The sequence below is a fragment of the Dysidea avara genome, chromosome 14 (genome assembly GCF_963678975.1).
Source record: "Dysidea avara chromosome 14, odDysAvar1.4, whole genome shotgun sequence".
NCBI lineage: Eukaryota > Metazoa > Porifera > Demospongiae > Dictyoceratida > Dysideidae > Dysidea > Dysidea avara.
In genome coordinates, this window is record NC_089285.1 from 7,716,890 (window position 1) to 7,736,528 (window position 19,639).

At 37.8% G+C, this 19,639-nt stretch overlaps 3 protein-coding genes across 26 annotated transcripts in view; 2 read left to right on the forward strand and 1 right to left on the reverse strand.

Annotated features, from left to right (window-relative positions):
• LOC136244388 (52 kDa repressor of the inhibitor of the protein kinase-like) overlaps positions 1-14,126 on the forward strand; it is a 46,793-nt gene extending 32,667 nt beyond the window's left edge. Inside the window, exons 2-12 of one of the 3 annotated variants that reach the window (XM_066035962.1) lie at positions 7,005-9,986; positions 10,073-10,222; positions 10,281-10,455; positions 10,512-10,669; positions 10,827-10,994; positions 11,048-11,553; positions 11,602-11,863; positions 11,911-12,101; positions 12,157-12,238; positions 13,691-13,822; positions 13,879-14,126. In XM_066035962.1, the coding sequence (XP_065892034.1) occupies positions 9,954-9,986; positions 10,073-10,222; positions 10,281-10,455; positions 10,512-10,669; positions 10,827-10,994; positions 11,048-11,374 (1,011 nt within the window). In that variant the 5' untranslated portion in view covers positions 7,005-9,953 and the 3' untranslated portion in view covers positions 11,375-11,553; positions 11,602-11,863; positions 11,911-12,101; ... (1 more) ...; positions 13,691-13,822; positions 13,879-14,126. The remainder of the gene's footprint in view (positions 1-7,004; positions 9,987-10,072; positions 10,223-10,280; positions 10,456-10,511; positions 10,670-10,826; positions 10,995-11,047; positions 11,554-11,601; positions 11,864-11,910; positions 12,102-12,156; positions 12,239-13,690; positions 13,823-13,878) is intronic. The other 2 variants (XM_066035963.1, XM_066035964.1) reach the window with 2 other exon arrangements.
• LOC136244389 (uncharacterized) overlaps positions 6,874-19,639 on the reverse strand; it is a 31,457-nt gene continuing 18,691 nt past the window's right edge. For 10 of the 20 annotated variants that reach the window (XR_010695208.1, XR_010695204.1, XR_010695200.1 and 7 more), the window contains 8 exons: positions 11,716-11,820; positions 8,629-11,658; positions 8,485-8,570; positions 8,166-8,432; positions 7,774-8,115; positions 7,520-7,718; positions 7,391-7,467; positions 6,874-7,309 (listed from right to left, as the gene is read on the reverse strand). Coding sequence is in view for 2 of the 20 variants with exons in the window: in XM_066035968.1 (XP_065892040.1) it covers positions 7,001-7,309; positions 7,391-7,467; positions 7,520-7,718; positions 7,774-7,875 (687 nt within the window). In the remaining 18 variants the exon portion in view is untranslated. Of the gene's footprint in view, positions 7,310-7,390; positions 7,468-7,519; positions 7,719-7,773; positions 8,433-8,484; positions 8,571-8,628; positions 11,659-11,715; positions 19,612-19,639 lie in introns of those variants that run through there. The other 10 variants (XR_010695212.1, XR_010695213.1, XR_010695211.1 and 7 more) reach the window with 7 other exon arrangements.
• On the forward strand, positions 16,174-19,597 carry LOC136244387 (uncharacterized). 3 transcript variants are annotated; one of them, XM_066035961.1, is made up of 8 exons: positions 16,175-16,808; positions 16,900-17,146; positions 17,229-17,424; positions 17,487-18,036; positions 18,088-18,580; positions 18,647-18,818; positions 19,030-19,178; positions 19,232-19,597. In XM_066035961.1, exons 1-8 carry the CDS (start codon positions 16,392-16,394, stop codon positions 19,393-19,395), a joined length of 2,388 nt encoding a protein of 795 aa, XP_065892033.1. In that variant the 5' UTR covers positions 16,175-16,391; the 3' UTR covers positions 19,396-19,597. The 3 variants fall into 3 exon arrangements, with proteins under 3 accessions (XP_065892031.1, XP_065892033.1, XP_065892032.1); XM_066035960.1 differs by having other exon boundaries at positions 16,190-16,808; positions 18,088-18,274; positions 18,323-18,818; positions 19,232-19,578; XM_066035959.1 differs by having other exon boundaries at positions 16,174-16,808; positions 18,088-18,818.

The window sequence follows — 19,639 nt, forward strand, 5'->3', positions numbered from 1 at the left end:
GAGGCAAGGTCAGATGTTTTTTTTCTATAAACACATCAGGATGCTACTTCCCAACAAAGATTTCAGTGTGTATTCATGCTAAAGATTAATTGAATAATTCCTCGTTTAAATATTGAAAAGTAAAATTGCTATTTGTTTCAGCACTAGTTTATGAAATAATACACAAATAAATTATATACAGTGATCCACAAACAGTATGCAATTAGTTATGTTGTTAACTCAATAGCTTTCTGACCATCAATATGACATCCCAAATCTGGATAGTGCCTTTTTCTGTTGGATGGGGGCTGTGTGTCATGAGCAATTGCATGAGACACAACTTCTCTTTAGTCTTTGTTTTCAACTTTTCAATGTTATGGCCATTTTATGGAAATTATATCCAAATCATTTTCCAACTTTTCCATCATCTCAGAAATTGATTTGAATTCATCATCATTATCCATCAAAATAGCATTCAGTATACAGTCTCTTGAGTAGTACTTATGACCTTATGTGCTGTAAATAATTTTCCATTAAATCCATTAAAAACTTTTTAGGATAGTATCAGCTTTACAGGGCCATGGCTTCCCATAGTTTTGTGGTGAGCAACCATAATGCAATACCACTCATTGGGAGTCTTGATACAGTACTCGTACTCTGCTGGTGTCATAATATGCACTGCTGCAGGTCATTGTTCATTCGAAAATAACAATTGTGCTGCAATAAATGACGGCTAAATCTTTAGGTCTCTCCAAGGAAGCATTATCTTTTTTGAATTTTCTATTCAACTTATGTGGAGATGAAGAATTCAGATGGGCTTTCTGCTGTCACTACCTGTCAGTGTCTTAACAATATATTATAGGCTGGTATTAGCCAACCTGGTGATCTCTGACAACAGAACATTCACTTTTTCATACCCTAACATACTTGTTCAACCCACTCCACCATCACCGTAATTCATCATATACCTGTTGGGTACATATTATCTAATCCAAAACAGCCAAGCTGTAAAAAAAGTGTGCGGCCCTCAAAAAGGCTATGGTGAAAAAAGATGTGAAATCCAAGGTGGCGGCCAAGAAATGGCTGTGATGGTAGGTTAATGGTAAAAATTTTAATAACAACAATTCAGGTGAATTTTGGTGCCGCTTGGTCAATTGGCACAAAATTCACCTGAATTGTCGTTATTAAAATTTTTACCATTAACCTACCATCACAGCCATTTCTTGGCCGCCACCTTGGATTTCACATCTTTTTTCACCATAGACTTTTTGAGGGCTGCACACTTTTTTTACAGCTTGGCTGTTTTGGATTAGATTTCACTTCTTTTTGTATTTGTATACCCCATAGCCGGCCTATGGCCTGCTTTGGGACTTTTTTAACCTATCTTTTTTTCTTTACCACAGGAAGAAGAAAAGATGAAGCAGATGTACCTTAAATATTTCTGATTTTATCAGTAATATATTAATGTACAAATTATATATATATAATACATATATTTATTACAGAACTGTCCATGGTGGTTTCTGTGTAACTGAACACTCTTCAAGGCAACTTCTTCTAGCTGATCTCTCTACAGGGTGATTTGTTTGTAGCTAAACTATCAACAAGGTAACTTCTTCTAGCTGTTCTCTCTACAGGGTGATTTATTTGTAGCTGGATTCTGTACAGGTGATTTTTTTGCTGCTGAGCTCTTTACAGAATGGTTTCTTTGTAGCTGAACTCTCTACAAGGTAATTTCTTCTAACTGATCCCTCTACAGGGAGATTTGTTTGTAGCTGAACTCTCTACAGGTGATTTGTTTGCAGCTGAACTATCTAGATGATGGTTTCTTTGTAGCTGAACTCTCTACAAAGTAATTTCTTCTAGCTGAACTCTCTACATGGAGGTTTCTTTGTAGCTGAACTCTCTACAAGATAACTTCTACTAACTGATCTTTCTACAGGGCAATTTGTTTGTGGCAGAATTTTCTACAGGGTGATTTCTTTGCAGCTGAACTCTCTACATGGTGGTTTCTTTTTACTGTAGCTGAACTCTCTACAAGGTAATTTCTTCTAGCTGATCTCTCTACAGGGTGATTTGTTTGTAGCTGAATTCTGTACAGGTGATTTGTTTGCAGCTGAGCTCTTTACAGAATGGTTTCTTTGTAGCTGAACTCTCTACAAGGTAACTTCTTCTAACTGATCTGTCTACAGGGTGATTTGTTTGTAGCTGAATTCTGTACAGGTGATTTGTTTGCAGCTGAGCTCTTTACAGAATGGTTTCTTTGTAGCTGAACTCTCTACAAGGTAACTTCTTCTAACTGAACTCTCTACAGGGTGATTTGTTTGTAGCTGAATTCTGTACAGGTGATTTGTTTGCAGCTGAGCTCTTTACAGAATGGTCTCTTTGTAGCTGAACTCTCTACAAGGTAACTTCTTCTAACTAAACTCTCTACAGGGAGATTTGTTTGCAGCTGAACTCTCTTCATGATGGTTTCTTTGTAGCTGAACTCTCTACAAGGTAACTTCTTCTAGCTGAACTCCCTACATGGTGGTTTCTTTGTAGCTGAACTCTCTACAAGGTGACTTCTTCTAGCTGATCTTTCTACAGGGTGATTTGTTTGTAGCTGAATTCTGTACAGGTGATTTGTTTGCAGCTGAGCTCTTTACAGAATGGTTTCTTTGTAGCTGAACTCTCTACAAGGTAGCTTCTTCTAGCTGATGTCTCCACAAGGTCACTAGTTTGTAGCTGAACTTTCTACATGGTGGTTTCTTTGTAACTGAACTCTCTACTAGGTAACTTCTTCTAGCTGATCTCTCTACAGGGAAATTGGTTTGTAGCTGAACTCTCTACAGGTGATTTGTTTGCAGCTGAACTCTCCACATGATGGTTTCTTTGTAGCTGAACTCTCTACAAGGTAACTTTTTCTAGCTGATCTCTCTACAGGGTGAATTGTTTATGGTTGATCTCTCTACAGGGTGACTTGTTTGTAGCTGATCTCTAGACAGGTTACTTGTTTCTAACTGATCTCTTGAATTCTCTTCGGGTGACTGCTCTATTAGGATGACTGCTCTATTAGGATGACTGCTCTATTAGGATGACTGCTCTATTAGAGTATCTCGATCTCGCACTTGCTACACCAAGTTGGATTTCGTGTTATAACTCCGTGGCTTTAAGTCTGATTCTTCTACACCATTGAAGAGCTTTTCTAAGATGATAACTCCATCTGTACAGCGATTTTCAAAGCATTACCCCAAGCGCGGTTTACCTGGTAGACGTGGCAAGCAGTCGTTTTTTATTAGCTAATCTCGATTGCGTAATTGTTACACACTGTTGGTTTTTTTGCTGTATCTTCCTGGTTTTTAGCTCGATTTCTTTCAAACCACAAAAGGTTTGAGGTTCAATAGTTAACCTATTTACCCACCGATTTTCAGCTTCTTCCCATACGCGGTTTACCCTGTAGGCGTGACAACATATTGGTGTTATTTTTCGTGAATAATCGCTCATAACTCTTTGCCTGTTTATCGTATTCCAGCCAAAGTTGGTACAGAGATGCGCCTTTATACCCCCCTTCTGTGTGCCAAATGTCAAGGCGATCGGATATGGCGTTCGCGTTTTATAGCAGTTTTTGTAAGTGTGCGAAAAGAGGAAGAAAAATAAGAAGAAAAAAAACGAAGAAATTAAGCCAATTTTTGAAGTCGCATATCTTGGGAACGCTTGAAGCGATTTCGCTCAAATTTGGAATGTGGAGTGCTGAAGGTGGAGGGAGTGTCCACAGCAAAAATCGTCTTGTTTCATCAAGGCAGCACAGAGCTACGGAGGTGCGGAAATTGCGTTTTCTTTCTTCCTGTCAATATACTCACGGGTGTTACGCGCCAGCTTCTTGGGCTGCACGACACACTACCGTGTGTCTTGATATAAATGTCAACTGACCTTATTGCATTGGAAATAGAGTCCACAGGACTTATTTCCACATGGCAGCAGCGAATGCTTGATTTGCTACACTGAACACTCTAGGAGTTTTCATCGTGCTAGCAGTATACTTTTTGCTTTCCTTTTGTATGTTAAAAAAAACTTCTAAATTTTGTTTTGTGAGAGTCTCTTGTGAGGGCTTGATTTGAGCATACTCCCAAGTACTGCCTAACATGATTAACTGTGCCTTTTGCGGACTGGGGAAGTCTTGAGTTCTCTTGATTTAGGGACTACTTATAGTGAGGACATACATACAGTGTTTCATGAAACAAGGTGCACGTATTAAAGTAGCTTGACACAACAGAGCACAAGTCACTCTGCCTTGTTAGTAATACGATGCACCCATTTTAAATATTCAGATAAGTTTTCTTTGTCACATAAAAGACAATCTTTTCTGTACATTTACATACATGTACCAGACAATTCAATAGTACCAGTTTTTTCTCGTTTTCTTGATCTGTAATTGGTAGATAATTTAGTATTCTAAAAGAAATTGTGCGAGTAATCAATACAAGAAACAATATATGCAATGATAATATTGTGTAGTAGGGTTTCCTGCCAGTGAATATTCCCAACAACTTGGCAGTAAGCCACTCTTGCACAATAGTTTGAAATTTGGAGAAATATATATGCAAGCTCTTGGTGAGACAGTTTTATTAGCAAATGAAATTATTTACATTCCTATACTTACCAAGTTTGTCACTACTGTCACAATTCCTTCATCCGTGATTCTGAGATTGTCCTGCAGTAGGTATAGCAGAGGCTACATTGTACTTGGATAAAGTCTATACTAGGACCTTATTTAAAGTAATCACTGACTAAACCATATGGTTATACACAAATGTTGTGAACCTCTTCTGTGTACCAAAGTTTCAAGTGAAGTTACATCCTAATATTACAAGATATTCCAATAAACTTGCATTTATGCAATTGTGGTCCTAGTGTTCACCATCAGAGTCATTCACACACAAAGTGATTTTGAGGGTGACAACTAGCCCACCACAGTCAATAGACTAACACTGTCACATGTGTCACTAACATAGTCCTGGGTATCAACTCTTGTAAAGGTCACTGAATTGTGTGACCTTGAGAGTTGATGTCTTGCTAGCTATGCTATTATAAAGAAAGCATTGAACAGTGATTTCTGCTTTAATCACATAGTGATTTAGTTTGCCATGCATTAGATATGTACGTTGTACATATTGCATGCAGTGGAGCACAAACATAAAATTATGCTCATATCTACAAGGAAGTTATGTTGTCACTCTCTTTAATGTAGGTTCTTTATTACAAGTATGAAGTTGCTCCCAGAAAGCATTTCATATGCTGGAACAATACTGCTTAATTTTGCTTAATTCTTTTTATGTAACTTTCAAATGCGTAATTTATCACAATTACAAGAAAACTGATTTAATCCTTCGGGGGTATTGGTATCCACCTACTGCTCAGTAATAACCACACCCTTGGAGTGTATGTCAACTACCCTGTCAAACACCCGTAAGGCCATTCAATGATTACATGTGAAGCATATTTTACATGGTTTATTTTACTCCTTAATTATTCATAAAATTGCACTGAAAATTCATAGGCATAGTTGAATATTACATATACATAAAAATACATTGCACATATACATTAATACATTTCATATACACTAATACACTGCATATTCATTTGCTGAATTGAAAAATTGTTTAAACAAAAGATCCAAGAGAATGAGCTATCATCAATGTGCTCCCTCTATCTGACTTTGTGCACACGTACAATTAACCAGCACTTATACCACCACTGACACAGGCATTTTCCAAGCAGTGAATGGAGGACTACTAAGCTCCGAAAGTATATAATGACACTCTCCATCTTTAATTTGGTGATACAATCCTTGAATTCTATTGCCAGCACTATCACTGACTAAGCAATTGCTGTCACGACCAACAAATCCTCCAATGAAGCAGTCCATCCAAGCACAAAAATTAATTTTAGATTGAGCTGGAGTTGCACCTGAAAGTACGTAGACTATAATTAATGCCACTATCAGGAATTTACTATTTAATGGGGTAGGAGTGCCTATATACATTGCACAGAATACCAACACCTTCCTCTTTTCTTAGGAATAAAGAGGTTTTATCTTGTTCAAATTAGGTACTTATACTCGTAGGTACTCCCTAGTTTACATTCACGAAGTTATTACCTTTTCAGTTTTACACAACAAGTCTTGGAATTGGCTAGCCATAGGCTCCTCCTAAAAGCATTGTTTAGATAACCATTGGTAAATTATTTCTGTACTTTGTCTCCTGAAGAGCTAGCAGGGCTGCTTGCACAGCTGCTTATGGAGAGCTTTCATTTCTTTATAAAAGCAGTTAAATGAAATATTAATACCTGTAATTTTATCACTGATGTATCACTCCTGTACCAACTCTCTGTAAAGTACCACTCCTACCTGCAGATGCACTGCTTCCCCCTGTTAAGTTTTCCAAAATTTCCTGCAGTATAAAAAACACTATAAAGTCATAAATCTAAGTCTAAATGTTTCAACATTATTCATGGCAATATAACATTACAAGCAATCACTGCCAAGCCTTACACATTCATCAGCATCACAAAAAGATTTAAAGAGCTTATAAAGAGGAAGATGTGCCTGCGCGCCAAAGTTGTATGATTCTTCTCTCTCTACCTAACCTTCAAAGAAATAAGCTGTGGTACCGTGGTGAAAAGAGTGTGGAGAACGGTACCCAGAAAGGTTTGTGCTGCTCTGTTAAAACTGGGTAGTTAAATTAACACATTATACTGTGCTATTTACGGGTACCAAAAATGACTATCACCATGAATGCTGCTTTAGCACTTTTTTGGCTGTGCTGATTTAGCACCACTATTTGTGTTGGTGCTACCAATGTTTGTGTTATAGCTACCAATGGCTACGCTAATTTAACTACTGACCGGTTGTTGATATAACTATAATAATCAGGTAACAAGTGGGTTGCATAAATGAATATTAAATTATATAATACAATAACAAACAAACTGATTGTGTCATTTGAAATATGCAACTAATTACAGTAAATGTCTTTCTTTAGGGAATCTTCTCTATGTCAGAAATAACTCCTGCTGGTAGAGCATTGATACTTGGACCAGACGTTATACCAAGTAATTTCTTTTCCATGAATAGGAGGCAATTATTCCATTGTTTTGGGTAAACTACGTTGTACACATAATACAGCCCAACAACAGCAGCCACAGCTTGAAGAAAGTCATCAACTTCCACATAAACTATATTTTCAGCCACCAGAAAGTATTGTCGAGCATTAGCTGGTCCAGCTTGAATGATATATGGAGCTGCTATATTTCTTTTCTCAATTTCATCAACAATGTTGTCACCATTCTGTAAACACAATAATGTACATGTATAAATCGTATAATAATAGTAATCAACACACAATAATATTGTATTAACTTTACTCACTTCTAACACTAGAATTAATGCGTCAGAGGATTTCATTAGTTTTGCCACAATGAATATGGCAAAAGAAGCATCCGGGGCTATAGTGTAATGAGCAAACAATATTACATTTCTAAAATCATATAGACTCACATTGGGGGAGCTCTTCAGGAGTCATAGTTGAAAACCGGTCAATCAAACCAGAGTAGCCTTGGAAAAGGGTGTTTCGATGGCTGGTTTCCAATTGTGCCTTCTGTACTATTTTTGAGATCCAAACACTCCAATTTTTTTTCAAAGTAGCAGTCACTTCTGTTGAACCCTTTCCAATGCAGAAAGCAAACTCTTTCATTACCTGCATAAATATATAATATATATATACACACATTGTGAGTAGTATATACACACACCATATCAAATTCCTCCAGTGGTGGAAACTTGTCTGTTACCGCTGATATTTTGGGACCTTTCTCCAAAATCCACTTTCTTCTGTTTGAAGCCGTCTCAGCCATCAAAGAGGCAATGGCAGCTTTATTTTTTACTGGTTTACTTAGCTGCCGGGAAAGCTGCTGTATGTGGTCTTTGTAGGATTACTCATCCAACAATTCACTATTGCAGTACTCTAAACCATGGTGTGGACTGTTCGGCTTTCTCCTCTTAGCAGGTGGAGCAAAAGTCAGTCCAGAAGTATGTCCCCGTGGTTTACGTCGAACATTTCTAAAGCGATTCTGCAGCTGCTTTGTCCAAGAACCCTATATAAGAAACAAAAGCATAGCTACCGTACATATATACATATACGAACATGGCCATTTCCAAATGTATCTCCATTTCCTTTTAGCAAATTGCTAACAATCTTGCTTGCAACAGTTTCATACTGTAAATTGGTTGGATATTTACAGTAGCTCAACATTTTGGCAACTGTCATTTGAACTATCTCAGCTCTGGCTGAGCTTGATACATTGCCAATGCCTATGCTGACCATGGTTCTCTCCGAAAATTGTGAGGGTATAATAAAATTATCTTCCCAACCATTTAAGGTATCTGGGGAATTTGATAGCACAGAATCATTCTGCAAATTACAATTAAACTTATAAGGAAAATGATACAGTTATTTAACTTACTTGTTCGGTCGCACGTGATTGGTAGGTAGGTTCGTCTTCATGTATCGAAGTTTGCTGAGTATCAAGTCCTCTTACAAGGTTATTATCTGTGATAAAACGCACGAACAGGTATGTATGAAGGTATATTTGTAACTATAGCTTTACCTGGAGGACCAACGCTTCCCATAGAAACATCCTCGAGCTCGTTCTGTGCTTCTTCATTGATGCTGCTGTTGCTATAGTCACAGCTGCTCAGAGAGTCGACATCCTGAAAGCGTTCGTTGGAGCAGTAGCTAAGAAGCGACCCGCTAGTAACCGGGCTACTGATGGCCCTCAGTGACTCCCCTGCTTCAGAAGTATTTGACTCAAGCGTATGAATTAGCCGAAGAAGCTTTTTCCTATCACCCAAAGCTGAAATCCCTAATTCTTTCATGTCATCTCGGCTCAGGCTCACGAACTCGATGCCATCAATTTTATTTTCCCTGAACACCTCCACCACAGAGTAATCAAATCCACTGTCCTGGATTAGCTTGCATACTTGCTCCGTAGAATGTTCAAAAGCTTTTGATCCCATCGTCAGGTGAGTTCGCTGCAAAAGTGACAGATTTCTGCAAAATCTCACAATTTTTAAAGTCAAATAGGCCGCGCTTTTTAGCTATGACGTTGAAATGATGGATATTCTGGGATATTTCTTGGATATCAGTGAGTGTAGGCAGCAGTTTTCATAGTTAATTGTATCAGTGGTTAAGGAGTGTCAGCCATCTGCCACTTAGGGACTGTACACAGTCTTGGCGCTCCACAATATGGTCAATCAAGGCTTAACTGAATTAGTGTAAAGGATTTCTGATTGCCGGGTCTGGCTTTATTGTATGACGTAGTACTTTAAGTTTGTCTTTAAGCAAATGCTTCGATGTCATCTCTGCGCGGATTTCTTTGTACCGTCGTTCAAACTATTGCTGTTTCATATCGCAAAAGTTCATGCCAACTCTCCAGATTTCCACCTTTCATGTGGAATTGATTATTGTGCGATTACCTTCACCAATTTTCAAGCATTCAGAAGGCATTTGCGCAAGAAACACCGATCGGTTGCTATTGAGGAGGAAACGAGTGCTGATGACGACCTATCTGATATTTTAGAACAAAATCATACTGAGACTGGATTAGATTGTGGTGATGAAGACTTAGAGCATTGTGGTTCAGCCAGTGGCGGATCTGGCGAAGTAATGAAGCGAGATAAGGCTGTTGCATTATGGATTTTGAAACTTAAAGAGGGCCATAAACTTACCCAGTCAACAACCGAGGAAATTTTAGGAGATGTTTCAGAGTTAATCTCTGATATGTTTACTCGCTTGAAAAAAGATGTGTTTCAGATTCTAGCATCTGCAGAATAGGCAATCGATAATGATAGTTTTGAACAACTAAAAGAATTGTTCAGTGGCACATCACCTTACTTGGATCTGTTCTCATCATTAGGGACTCAGTATCTTCAGATGCAATACTTTAAAAAGCACCTAAATTTTGTTGTAAGTTCAAATGAAACCTGTATAGTACAAGCACTTGTTGGTGTGTGAGCTATTAGTTTAAACAATATTGTGGATGTGTCCTACAGGAACCAGTTCAAGTTTGCTTAGGTACTCGCCATATTACAGTGGGTGAAGGGTTATCTCATATGGTGAAGGAAGCACAAGATAAATACGTGTACATTCCATTATTGGATGTACTGGCAAATGTGCTGAAATGTCCTAGAGTATATGAAGAGGTTAGTGGAGCAAAAGAAAGACTACAGTCATGTGCTATAAAAATGTTCCTTTGTGTAGATTGTTCAAGGACATACAAGGAGTGACAATATTGTTGAAGATTTCTGTGATTCACCTAAAGTAAAAAACCATCCATTGTTTAGCAAACAGAAGCACTCCCTCCAAATAATCTTGTATTTTGATGAGCTTGAGTTGTGCAACCCACTAGGATCATTTCGAAAGAAGCACAAGTTAGGTATGTAATTGCACTATAACTGATTGAATGTGGGTTAGTTATGTGGTGTCCTTTAGGCTGCTACTATTATACGCTGGGAAATATCAGTCCAATGTATCGATCATCTTTGAAAAGTATTTTTTTATTATGCCTGGTGGAGAATCCTATATTGAATTTGTATGGCCATGATAAAATACTTGAAACTGCTGTAATTGATATTAAGCAGTTGGAAGAGGTATAGTGCACTGTACCTATAATGTTATGTAGATAAATGTAATTGTATGGTATGGATACATAATATGGTTTCATAATTAATAATGCAATGAAGCATCAGTGGTGTGTATATTATTAGCAGCTTTGCACTACTTAACACTTATAATCAACAACTATAGGGAGTAATGATTGAAACCTGTGAGGGCATTGAAAAGTTTTATGGTACAATTGCAACTGTCTGTGGTGACAATCCTGGAACTGCTGCAGTGGCTGGATTTAAAGAGAGTGCCTCAGCAAAAAGATGCTGTAGACAGTGCCTTGGTACCAAGGAAGAGTTCAACACATTGGTTAGTTAATTTACTCTTGTGAATACTGTATGCATACATGACATTGCATTTAGTTTCATGAAAGCCATTTTACTTTGCGGACACCTAGGATTCATAATCATTATTGTGGGCTGCTAACAAACCCAGAATTACGTGACCTACATGACCACTACTCTGTGACTTATGGTGTAAATCGTGACTCTATTCTAAATGATCTACAATATTTCCATACCGCTGATGAGACCATTCCACCTGATTTGTTACATGACATGCTAGAAGGTTATCTACCATACAAGGTCAAGCTGATGCTACAAAACTTTTTCAGCTTATTAAACTCACGAAATATACACATTTTACTAGCATTTATTACGAAAGTGTTGACAATGTATGTGTGCGTATAAATGTTATACGATGGTACATTCCTCTGCTCTCAAATTTAGTGACAAGTTATTCAGCTTATATGAGTTAAATCAAGTGATGGAAGACTTCATGTTTGGATTGTCTGAAGCCAGTAGTATTCCCTCACTTTTGTTGTCTAGTGTTTTCCAATCTGCTGATAATCATCGACTTGGACAAAACGGTAACTATACCTGACTAAAAAAGTTTTTATCTACAGTTCTTTACGCAGCAAGTCAGATGTGGACTCTTGGGCGGCTTCTGCCAGTGATGATTGGCCACAAAGTTCCTAATGAAAACCCACACTGGTTACATTATCTTGAGATACTTGATATTATGGACTTACTTTTCTCCCCAATTGAGCGTCCTGAAACACCCGGCTACTTAGAGGTTCTTCTACAGCAGAATTTAGAAAGTTTCACAACTCTATACCCAGATCATAACATTTTGCCTAAAATGCATTTTTTATTACACATGCCCAGATATCTAGCAAAGTAAGTAAATGTGTAAGCTATCAGCATCATTTTTATACTCAGTACAGTATAGGGCCACTTGTAAGACACTGGACAATGCGATTTGAGGCAAAGCATCAGTATCTGAAGTCACTAGCTACACGAATGGGGAATTTTATTAACATTTGCTTTTCACTGGCAGTACGCCACCAATCATACCAATGCTACATACTAAGCAGCGAGTCAGGAATATGTGTCAATCACTTAGACATCTCAAGAGGTATGTATATACTATGTGCGCTTACTGCTGCACCATAATTTATGTGTGTATTTAGGGCAAACAGTGAAAGTAACCTCCAGTATTTTTAAAGAATATCTGGTGGACCTTCAACTTAAGGATGATGACTACATTTTCTGGTAAGCAATCAATTCTAGCAATCAATTCTAAATACTATTCTCAATAAGCAACCAAGGTATGCAATTAAGTTTATGGCTTCCGCAAGTAATTTATTTTAACCACCAAAACATCACTCTATATGTGACCCGGTCTGCGAAAAGGGCTCTTATAGCCTTTCCAATTGTCCAAGTTTGGCAAATCATAACTCCTGATCAGCTAAATCTATCATCTTGTAATTACACCCTCAGCTAGTGCTATGTTAGGAGTGTACAGTGACCAAATTGTAGGCTTGTATCTTATTCACAAGCTAAGTTATTGGTTACCATGTTTACATAATTGAAAAGGCGATAAGAGCCCTTTTCGCAGACCAGGTCACATATACTTTTGTGATGAGAGCTCTTATAGTGAGGTACTGTGTAATGAAATGTTAAATAATTGCTCTTGTACTGATTACCAAATACTGGCTAACTAAACCCAGCAGTTTCTGATAACCTTCTAATCCTGCTTTCAGATTACGTGCACATAATATAATGTGAGTGATTATATATACTCAATTCATTCTTATGTAGGAGCCACCAATATTGAAGTGCATTCCATAAAGTTTACAAGTTAACAGTCACCCGAGTAACAAGCATAAAAATAGCTTGGAAACCACTGAATATTCATATCACTAATTACTATGCCAACAGCTATATGAAAACATAGGGTTTGGGTCAATAAAACAGGCTAACAGTTAACTTCCAAGCAGCCAAAAAGCACACTGCATATATTTGCCTCAATCAAAATGAGCTATCCACTCTGTATGCCAAAGATCTTCCAAGTCGACAAGTGCTTACCCTTCGTCCAGTTAGAGGAACTGGAAGACTACAGTTTCCATAGAATAATACTTGGAGGTGACCAGCTCACAGTTGCATGATGTTGTGGCAGTGCAGCAACCCGTTGTGATCACTCAACATCATTGGAGATTGGCATGCAAAACAGATTTGCTTGTTTTCTGTAGTAATTTATCATCAAAATTAAATTGGAGTAAAGATCAGACTAATATTGTAAGTATGTCATTTTGAACATGAATTAACATATTATGTACGGGTAAAATGCAATTAATATTATAATTGCAGGACTGCCAGACACTTTTAGGACCAAAGAATCACAAAAAGACATGTATACTCTAGTAGAGAATTCAATCACTCTAATACAACAGTCAATATAATAGAGAAGCTGCTATTCAAGCTGAGACTCATCATCATGCACTTTGTAAACAAGGGAGCAATGAGAAATTGACATGAAATGTTATTTTGTGGTCTGCAAAATAAATCTTATGCCCTAAAAATGCACTGGTCTAGAAACATGTAAATGCACATTGCTCTTAGAGATTACAAGTAAAAACACAAATGCAAAACCCTTATCACCAGCCATTGTCAATACCAATTGACTACCAAGTATCATATCAGACATCATAATTATCATTGCAGGTTAAAGCTAGCAGCATTGCATTTTAATGAAAACAGTGACCGTCCTCAAGCAGGAACGGTATGATGTCATACAACCTAAGTATAAGAGTGGTGGTTATCTTGTACGCAAAGTTCATGTGAAAGCTACATATGGTAAGAGAAATAAGGTTTATTTGATTTAGCTCATATGGTTGATGATATGTATGTAGGTTATGTTGAACAGCTACTACAAGAAACCATTGAACAATGCAACACAGGAGGAAGCGATCTGCAAGAAGAAGGTCCTAAACCACTATGCTCTGCTTTTGAGCGACCAGACGAAGCAACTGCAATACAACAGTGCAAGAGTCGATTTAGCACTACTTAAGTATAGTTTAACTGGATATCACTATTTTATAGTATAATTCACTTTAGCATTATACATGAATTTTACATGATATACATTATTATAATTATATATACAGTAATATTACAATTTAGGGTACTTAAAGCCTGCATATGTCTCTGAAGGAAAGGTGCGCCTTATTTTATCCACAGCACAACTTGGTAGTACTATTCTTATAGAGTTTCCCAGCCAACCCCAGCACCAACGAGTCAGCTGATGGTAGCTTGTGAATCGGTACTGCCTGCAAAAGGTTCAATGGGAATGTGCTATATCAGTGAAACGTACTCATGAATGGATTCTTTATACTTGCCATACTGTTGTCTGTATTGATAATATGCAGTCTGCAATACCCACTGGTTTAAACAAACTGCATCAAATCCTTCACTTTCAGTGATACATGAAGCACCAATTTCTTCCATCTTCTCTACCACTTCACCAATAGAACAGCAGCATATACATTCTCTTCTAGTGGGCATCATCTTACAATTGCCAGTGACACCTGTAAGAACTGTATTATTAGCTGACAAGTAGTGGTAGAATGGTCATACCAGCTCATATCATTGGGCAATTTCCCAAGTAGCTCTTCATCAGATGATGATTCATCCTCAGTCAGTCTGTCTGTATCGCTAGCGTTAGCATCTATTGGCTCGAATTGGTAAGGTTCAAGAGAGGTTCCAGTCATCTCCTCAGTGTCTTCATGATCGTCTGTGTCTTTGCTGAAAATGCTCATTTCGTCGTTAGAGACCAAACTGGAAACGTCACTATATTCATCAGAAATATCTTGGGAATCAATTGAACATTTCAAGCCAGGAGTAGCACAGCAGGAATCTGTTGACGACTTTGAAGTATCCATAAAGAAGTCTTTCTAGACCTATTACTTCACTCTGATACGTGACTGAATTACTAATAAGATCTGATTATTCCATGGAATGTATACTTCATTCACGTAGCGTTCCCCCTCTGACGTCAGTAACTTATGACGTGTTATAACGTATGATTACTCCGGAAGCATTTTTGATCGTGTATTTCATTAACAAATCATACAGTAAATTAAATTTCAAATGTACAACCATACATAAGGGCATCAAATCAATACAGTATGAAATAAAAAAGAATTTTAAAATTCCATGTCTCCCTCCCTTTAATCACATCCCTGACATAACAGGTGGGCTTAAGATTTCAGATATGGCTGAAATGCATATCTGAATTGTCACTTCGCTAAGTACAAAAGGGCCAGAGAATAGCCTAAAGGCCATGTACAATAAATTGTCGAAGGCGCTACCAAACTGGTCCGTGCTGAGAGGATATAACATCCCACCCCCCTGTGCTTTATGTCGCAAAGTTAACCATCTGGACTATTTGTTAAAGGATGATGATGGTGGTGACAGAGGTAATAGAGTTCTCAATGATTTTTTTGCATGGGATGTTGAAAATTCAAAGGAAGCAAACAGATTTCATGTTATAATGGCGTCTAGTGATAGCTTTTTCCTCAAATGGATAAATCAATTTGTGGACAGTGCAGTGCAGCTTTTGTTAACTTTTTCATGGGCCATTTATCACAAAAAGATGCAATGAAATTTTGGAAAGGAAGCAAGTGAACACCATAATCAAGCCGCTAGAGTTTTTTTTTAAGCAAATAAGGTTTGTGGTGGCAGCATTCAACTGTTGAAAGTGCACAAGCTCTATTATGCCAGTAATGGTATCTATCACCCATGCAATTCAAGCCAGATTGACACAAGAAGACTCTAATTTACCCAGGCTTTGCTTTCACCACTATGGCAGCCATCTGATTTATTATGGCTAATGGAGTCCATTGTAACATGTGAAAATAAATCCTTGTGGATTATGATACCGTTACCAAAAAAATCAGCAGTAAGTCAATCGATTCCATGATTGAAAGTAACCTGTTCCATTTGAGACCATGTTTGCAATTCGAGTCTGACCTTGATAGTGACTATATAAACTATGTAGCTCCAGTTATTATGCCACATGTCCCATTTGATGTCATTAGTGTATCTGATCTTATTTGATTGCAAAACATAACTTTTGCATACTACTAAACATTTGATTAAAGGGAGGATTGCATGAAATTTTTGATGTCATTTTTTTTACATCAATATATAGTGCATGTAATGTGTTTACTGTTTGTAAGATTTGTTTTTGAAAATAAAAATAATTTACTGGTGAAAAAGCAAGTAGAAAAACAGGATTCCAAGCCCGTTTATGGCTTCTTCCGTTTTGTGGTCCTGTTACTCGTGACGTCACAGGTGTAAGCGTATAAAGCTATGATATTGGAATACCATGTAAGTTAGTTGTATATTATCGTTTGTGAAGATAATGTCGAAGCGATGCGTGGCTTATGACTGTTCTAACGTACCTGGAGAAAATATTAGCTGCTTTCTATTCCCTAAGGATCCAACTTTGCGAACAATTTGGACGAAAAAAGTACAAAGTACTAGAGCTAACTGGACAGGTCCATCTCACACATCTGTTTTATGCAGCGAGCATTTCACAAAAGACTGCTTCGAAAAAGATACTGAATTAGCAGCAGGTTTTGGAATACAGAAACGACGTAGACTAGTAGAAGGAGCCATTCCAACGATTTTTAAAAGGCCAGAGACTCCCTCTGGCTCTGCTTCATCCCAGTCATTAGAAGGTTGTTCCTCGTCACTAAAACGAGCCATTTCGTCACACCATGAATGGAATGAGCCACAAAAGAAAAGGCAAGCCTTTGAAAAGAGAGAGAGATCTCGAGTAAGTGTAGTCATGCACAGCTATACACGTAGCTATGTAGTCCATGCATATTGCAATAATGATGCCTTAAGATATACTATCAAACATACAGATTGTCGAGGAGGCACTACTTGCATCTTCAAGCATCCAGTTAGAACCAATTAGTGATCCACAGACAGGAGAATCAGGCACCCAGTCAGGACTCAGCCATTCACAGCAGATGACTGTATCATCAGGCACCCAGCCAGAATCCAGTAATTTGCAGTTGGGAAGCAGTAGCATTAACACCATAGAGGCTGAGATTCAGCCAAAATATACTAATTCATCCACACAGGTTATGTCTGAAATGATATCTATAGGTAAGTGCTATATGAGGTAACAATATAGCTATAGCTCATAGCTATTTCAAATTGACGTACTGTATTCTATGCATGCAACTAGAAACTCAAGCTAAACCTGAAGTTCACGACGTTGGTGTACAATGTGACTTGTTGAGTCCAATGCATATGTCATCATCACACCTACCATTAACCTCCACACCTATTAAGGATGCTGCTGATTTCTACGAGACAGACACTACCACTACTGAAGAGGGAATTGATGATACATATGCTCCATCTGAGGAAAGTATGATGTTGTAAGTATTCCACAATTGACAAATTTAGCAATAAAACTTAAAACCAATATTATACACTCTAGATCTGAAGATTGCTCTGATCAGTCTGGTTCACAAGCCAAGTACCAATGCTACTTGGTGTTTGATTCAGCTCTATTGCTGCTTTTTTCACTCTGTACTGCTTGTAGGAGCTCTTCCACAAGTTTAGTCAGAAAGGTGTGTGGATCACTACTCTGCATTCGACAAATCTGTCATGAATGCAATCATGTATTTGTGTGGAGGAGTCAACCGTATTTTGGTAGAACACCAGCAGGCAACATCTTGACTTCTGCTGCCATTCTCTACACTGGTGCACAACCTGCAAAGGCACTGAGACTATTTTCAGTATTCAATTGTCCAACTATCACTACATCAACCTTTTTTCGTCATCAACGAAACTACCTACAGCCAAGTATAGACTTTATTTGGGAGAAACATCAGCAAAGGCTACTAAGGGAATTGAAGGAGAGTAATAGCCACCTGATTATTGGAGGTGATGGAAGGGCTGACAGTCCTGGACACAGTGCCAAATTTGGGTCATATTCAATGGTTGAGTTAACTAAGAATAAGGTGATAGACATTAAATTAGTTCAGGTATACTACATGTGCAAATACTGATTATGGTACTATACTCTGCCCATACAGAGCAATGAGGTTACAGGGAGCTATCACATGGAAAAAGAAGGCCTTTTGCAGTGCATGCAATATTTAGGAGATAATGGTTTACAGGTGGATACACTGATCACAGATCGTCATAAGCAAATAAACAAATGGCTCCGTGAAACGTATCCATCTGTAAAACACCGTTATGATGTGTGGCATGTAGCCAAAGGTAATTCACTGATGTGCAGGATTAAAACATATCTGAACAAACATGCAGGTTTGCGTAAGAAGTTGGAGAAACTAGCTAAGCAAAAGAGCTGTGAGTTAGTAGGAGAATGGCAGAAGAGCATCATTAACCACCTGTACTGGTGTGTCTCCTCAACAGCAGATAGCAATGAAGATGTCATTAGGGCAAAGTGGTTATCATTAGATAATCATGTGCATAATGTGCATAGAAACCATGGAACCAGACATTTTCGTAAATGTGATCATGGTAGATTAAGGCGGCGTGATAGAAAGAAGTGGTTTAAGAGACGTGAGTTTAAAGCATTTTTTTCTTATAATTGCTTAACTATATGCATGCTGTTTAATATTGGTGTAGATACCAAAGCAAGCGAGAAATTGGGTGCACTATTGACAAACACCTATCTTTGTAATGACATGGTCAAGCTGTCCCCGAAATACCAAACATCGTCTGTAGAATCCTTCCACAATGTCATTATACATTTTGCACCCAAGTCTGTAGCATTTTCATATTTAGGAATGCAATGCAGGTAGGCATAAAATGTTTCATCAAAGGGATTCTGTTATACCTAAAACTATGTGGTCATGGTATCTGATTTAAGATATGTAGGATACACTGTGAGATACACAGGACATGAAAACATATAGTTGTCCAGTAACAGAATACCTTTTGTGAACCTGTTGAAGTATATGATGACTTGCATTGTTTTTACTTAATTAATTAAATTTCCTCACATGCAGGTTAAAACTAGCTGCACTTCATTTCAATGAAAACGCTAACAGACCTCAAGCTGTTACCAAGGAAGGTGATGAATGCTATGACATTGTATTCCCTAAGTATAAGAAGGGTGGGTACATTGTAAAAAAAGTTTTGGTAAAGCCAACATATGGTAAGGAATAGATACATGTGTATTCAGTTACGTATGCAAGCACATTTTGGCAGGTTACATTGAGGAGCTGATGGCAGAAACAGCAAAACGCTGTACAGCTGGAGAAAAACAGGACCATTCCAATGCACCAAAGACTCCAGAGGCTCTTGCATCTGCATATGAAAGGCCAGATAAAGCTAAGGCCATTCAAGAACACAAAAGTAGATTTAAAACATGATTTAAGTGTATTTTATTATAGTTATCATAATATTATGTAATTAGATAACATTAAGAAGGTACAGTTGTAGGATACTTAAATCCTGTATGTGTTGACGAAGGAAACTTATTTCGTATCTTCGTTACAGCACAGGCAGGCAACACTACTCTCATTGATCTTCCAAGCCAACCCCAACACCATCTTGTCAGTTGTCGATATGCTATAAATCGATATTGCCTGCAAGATAATTATAACAACAAATACA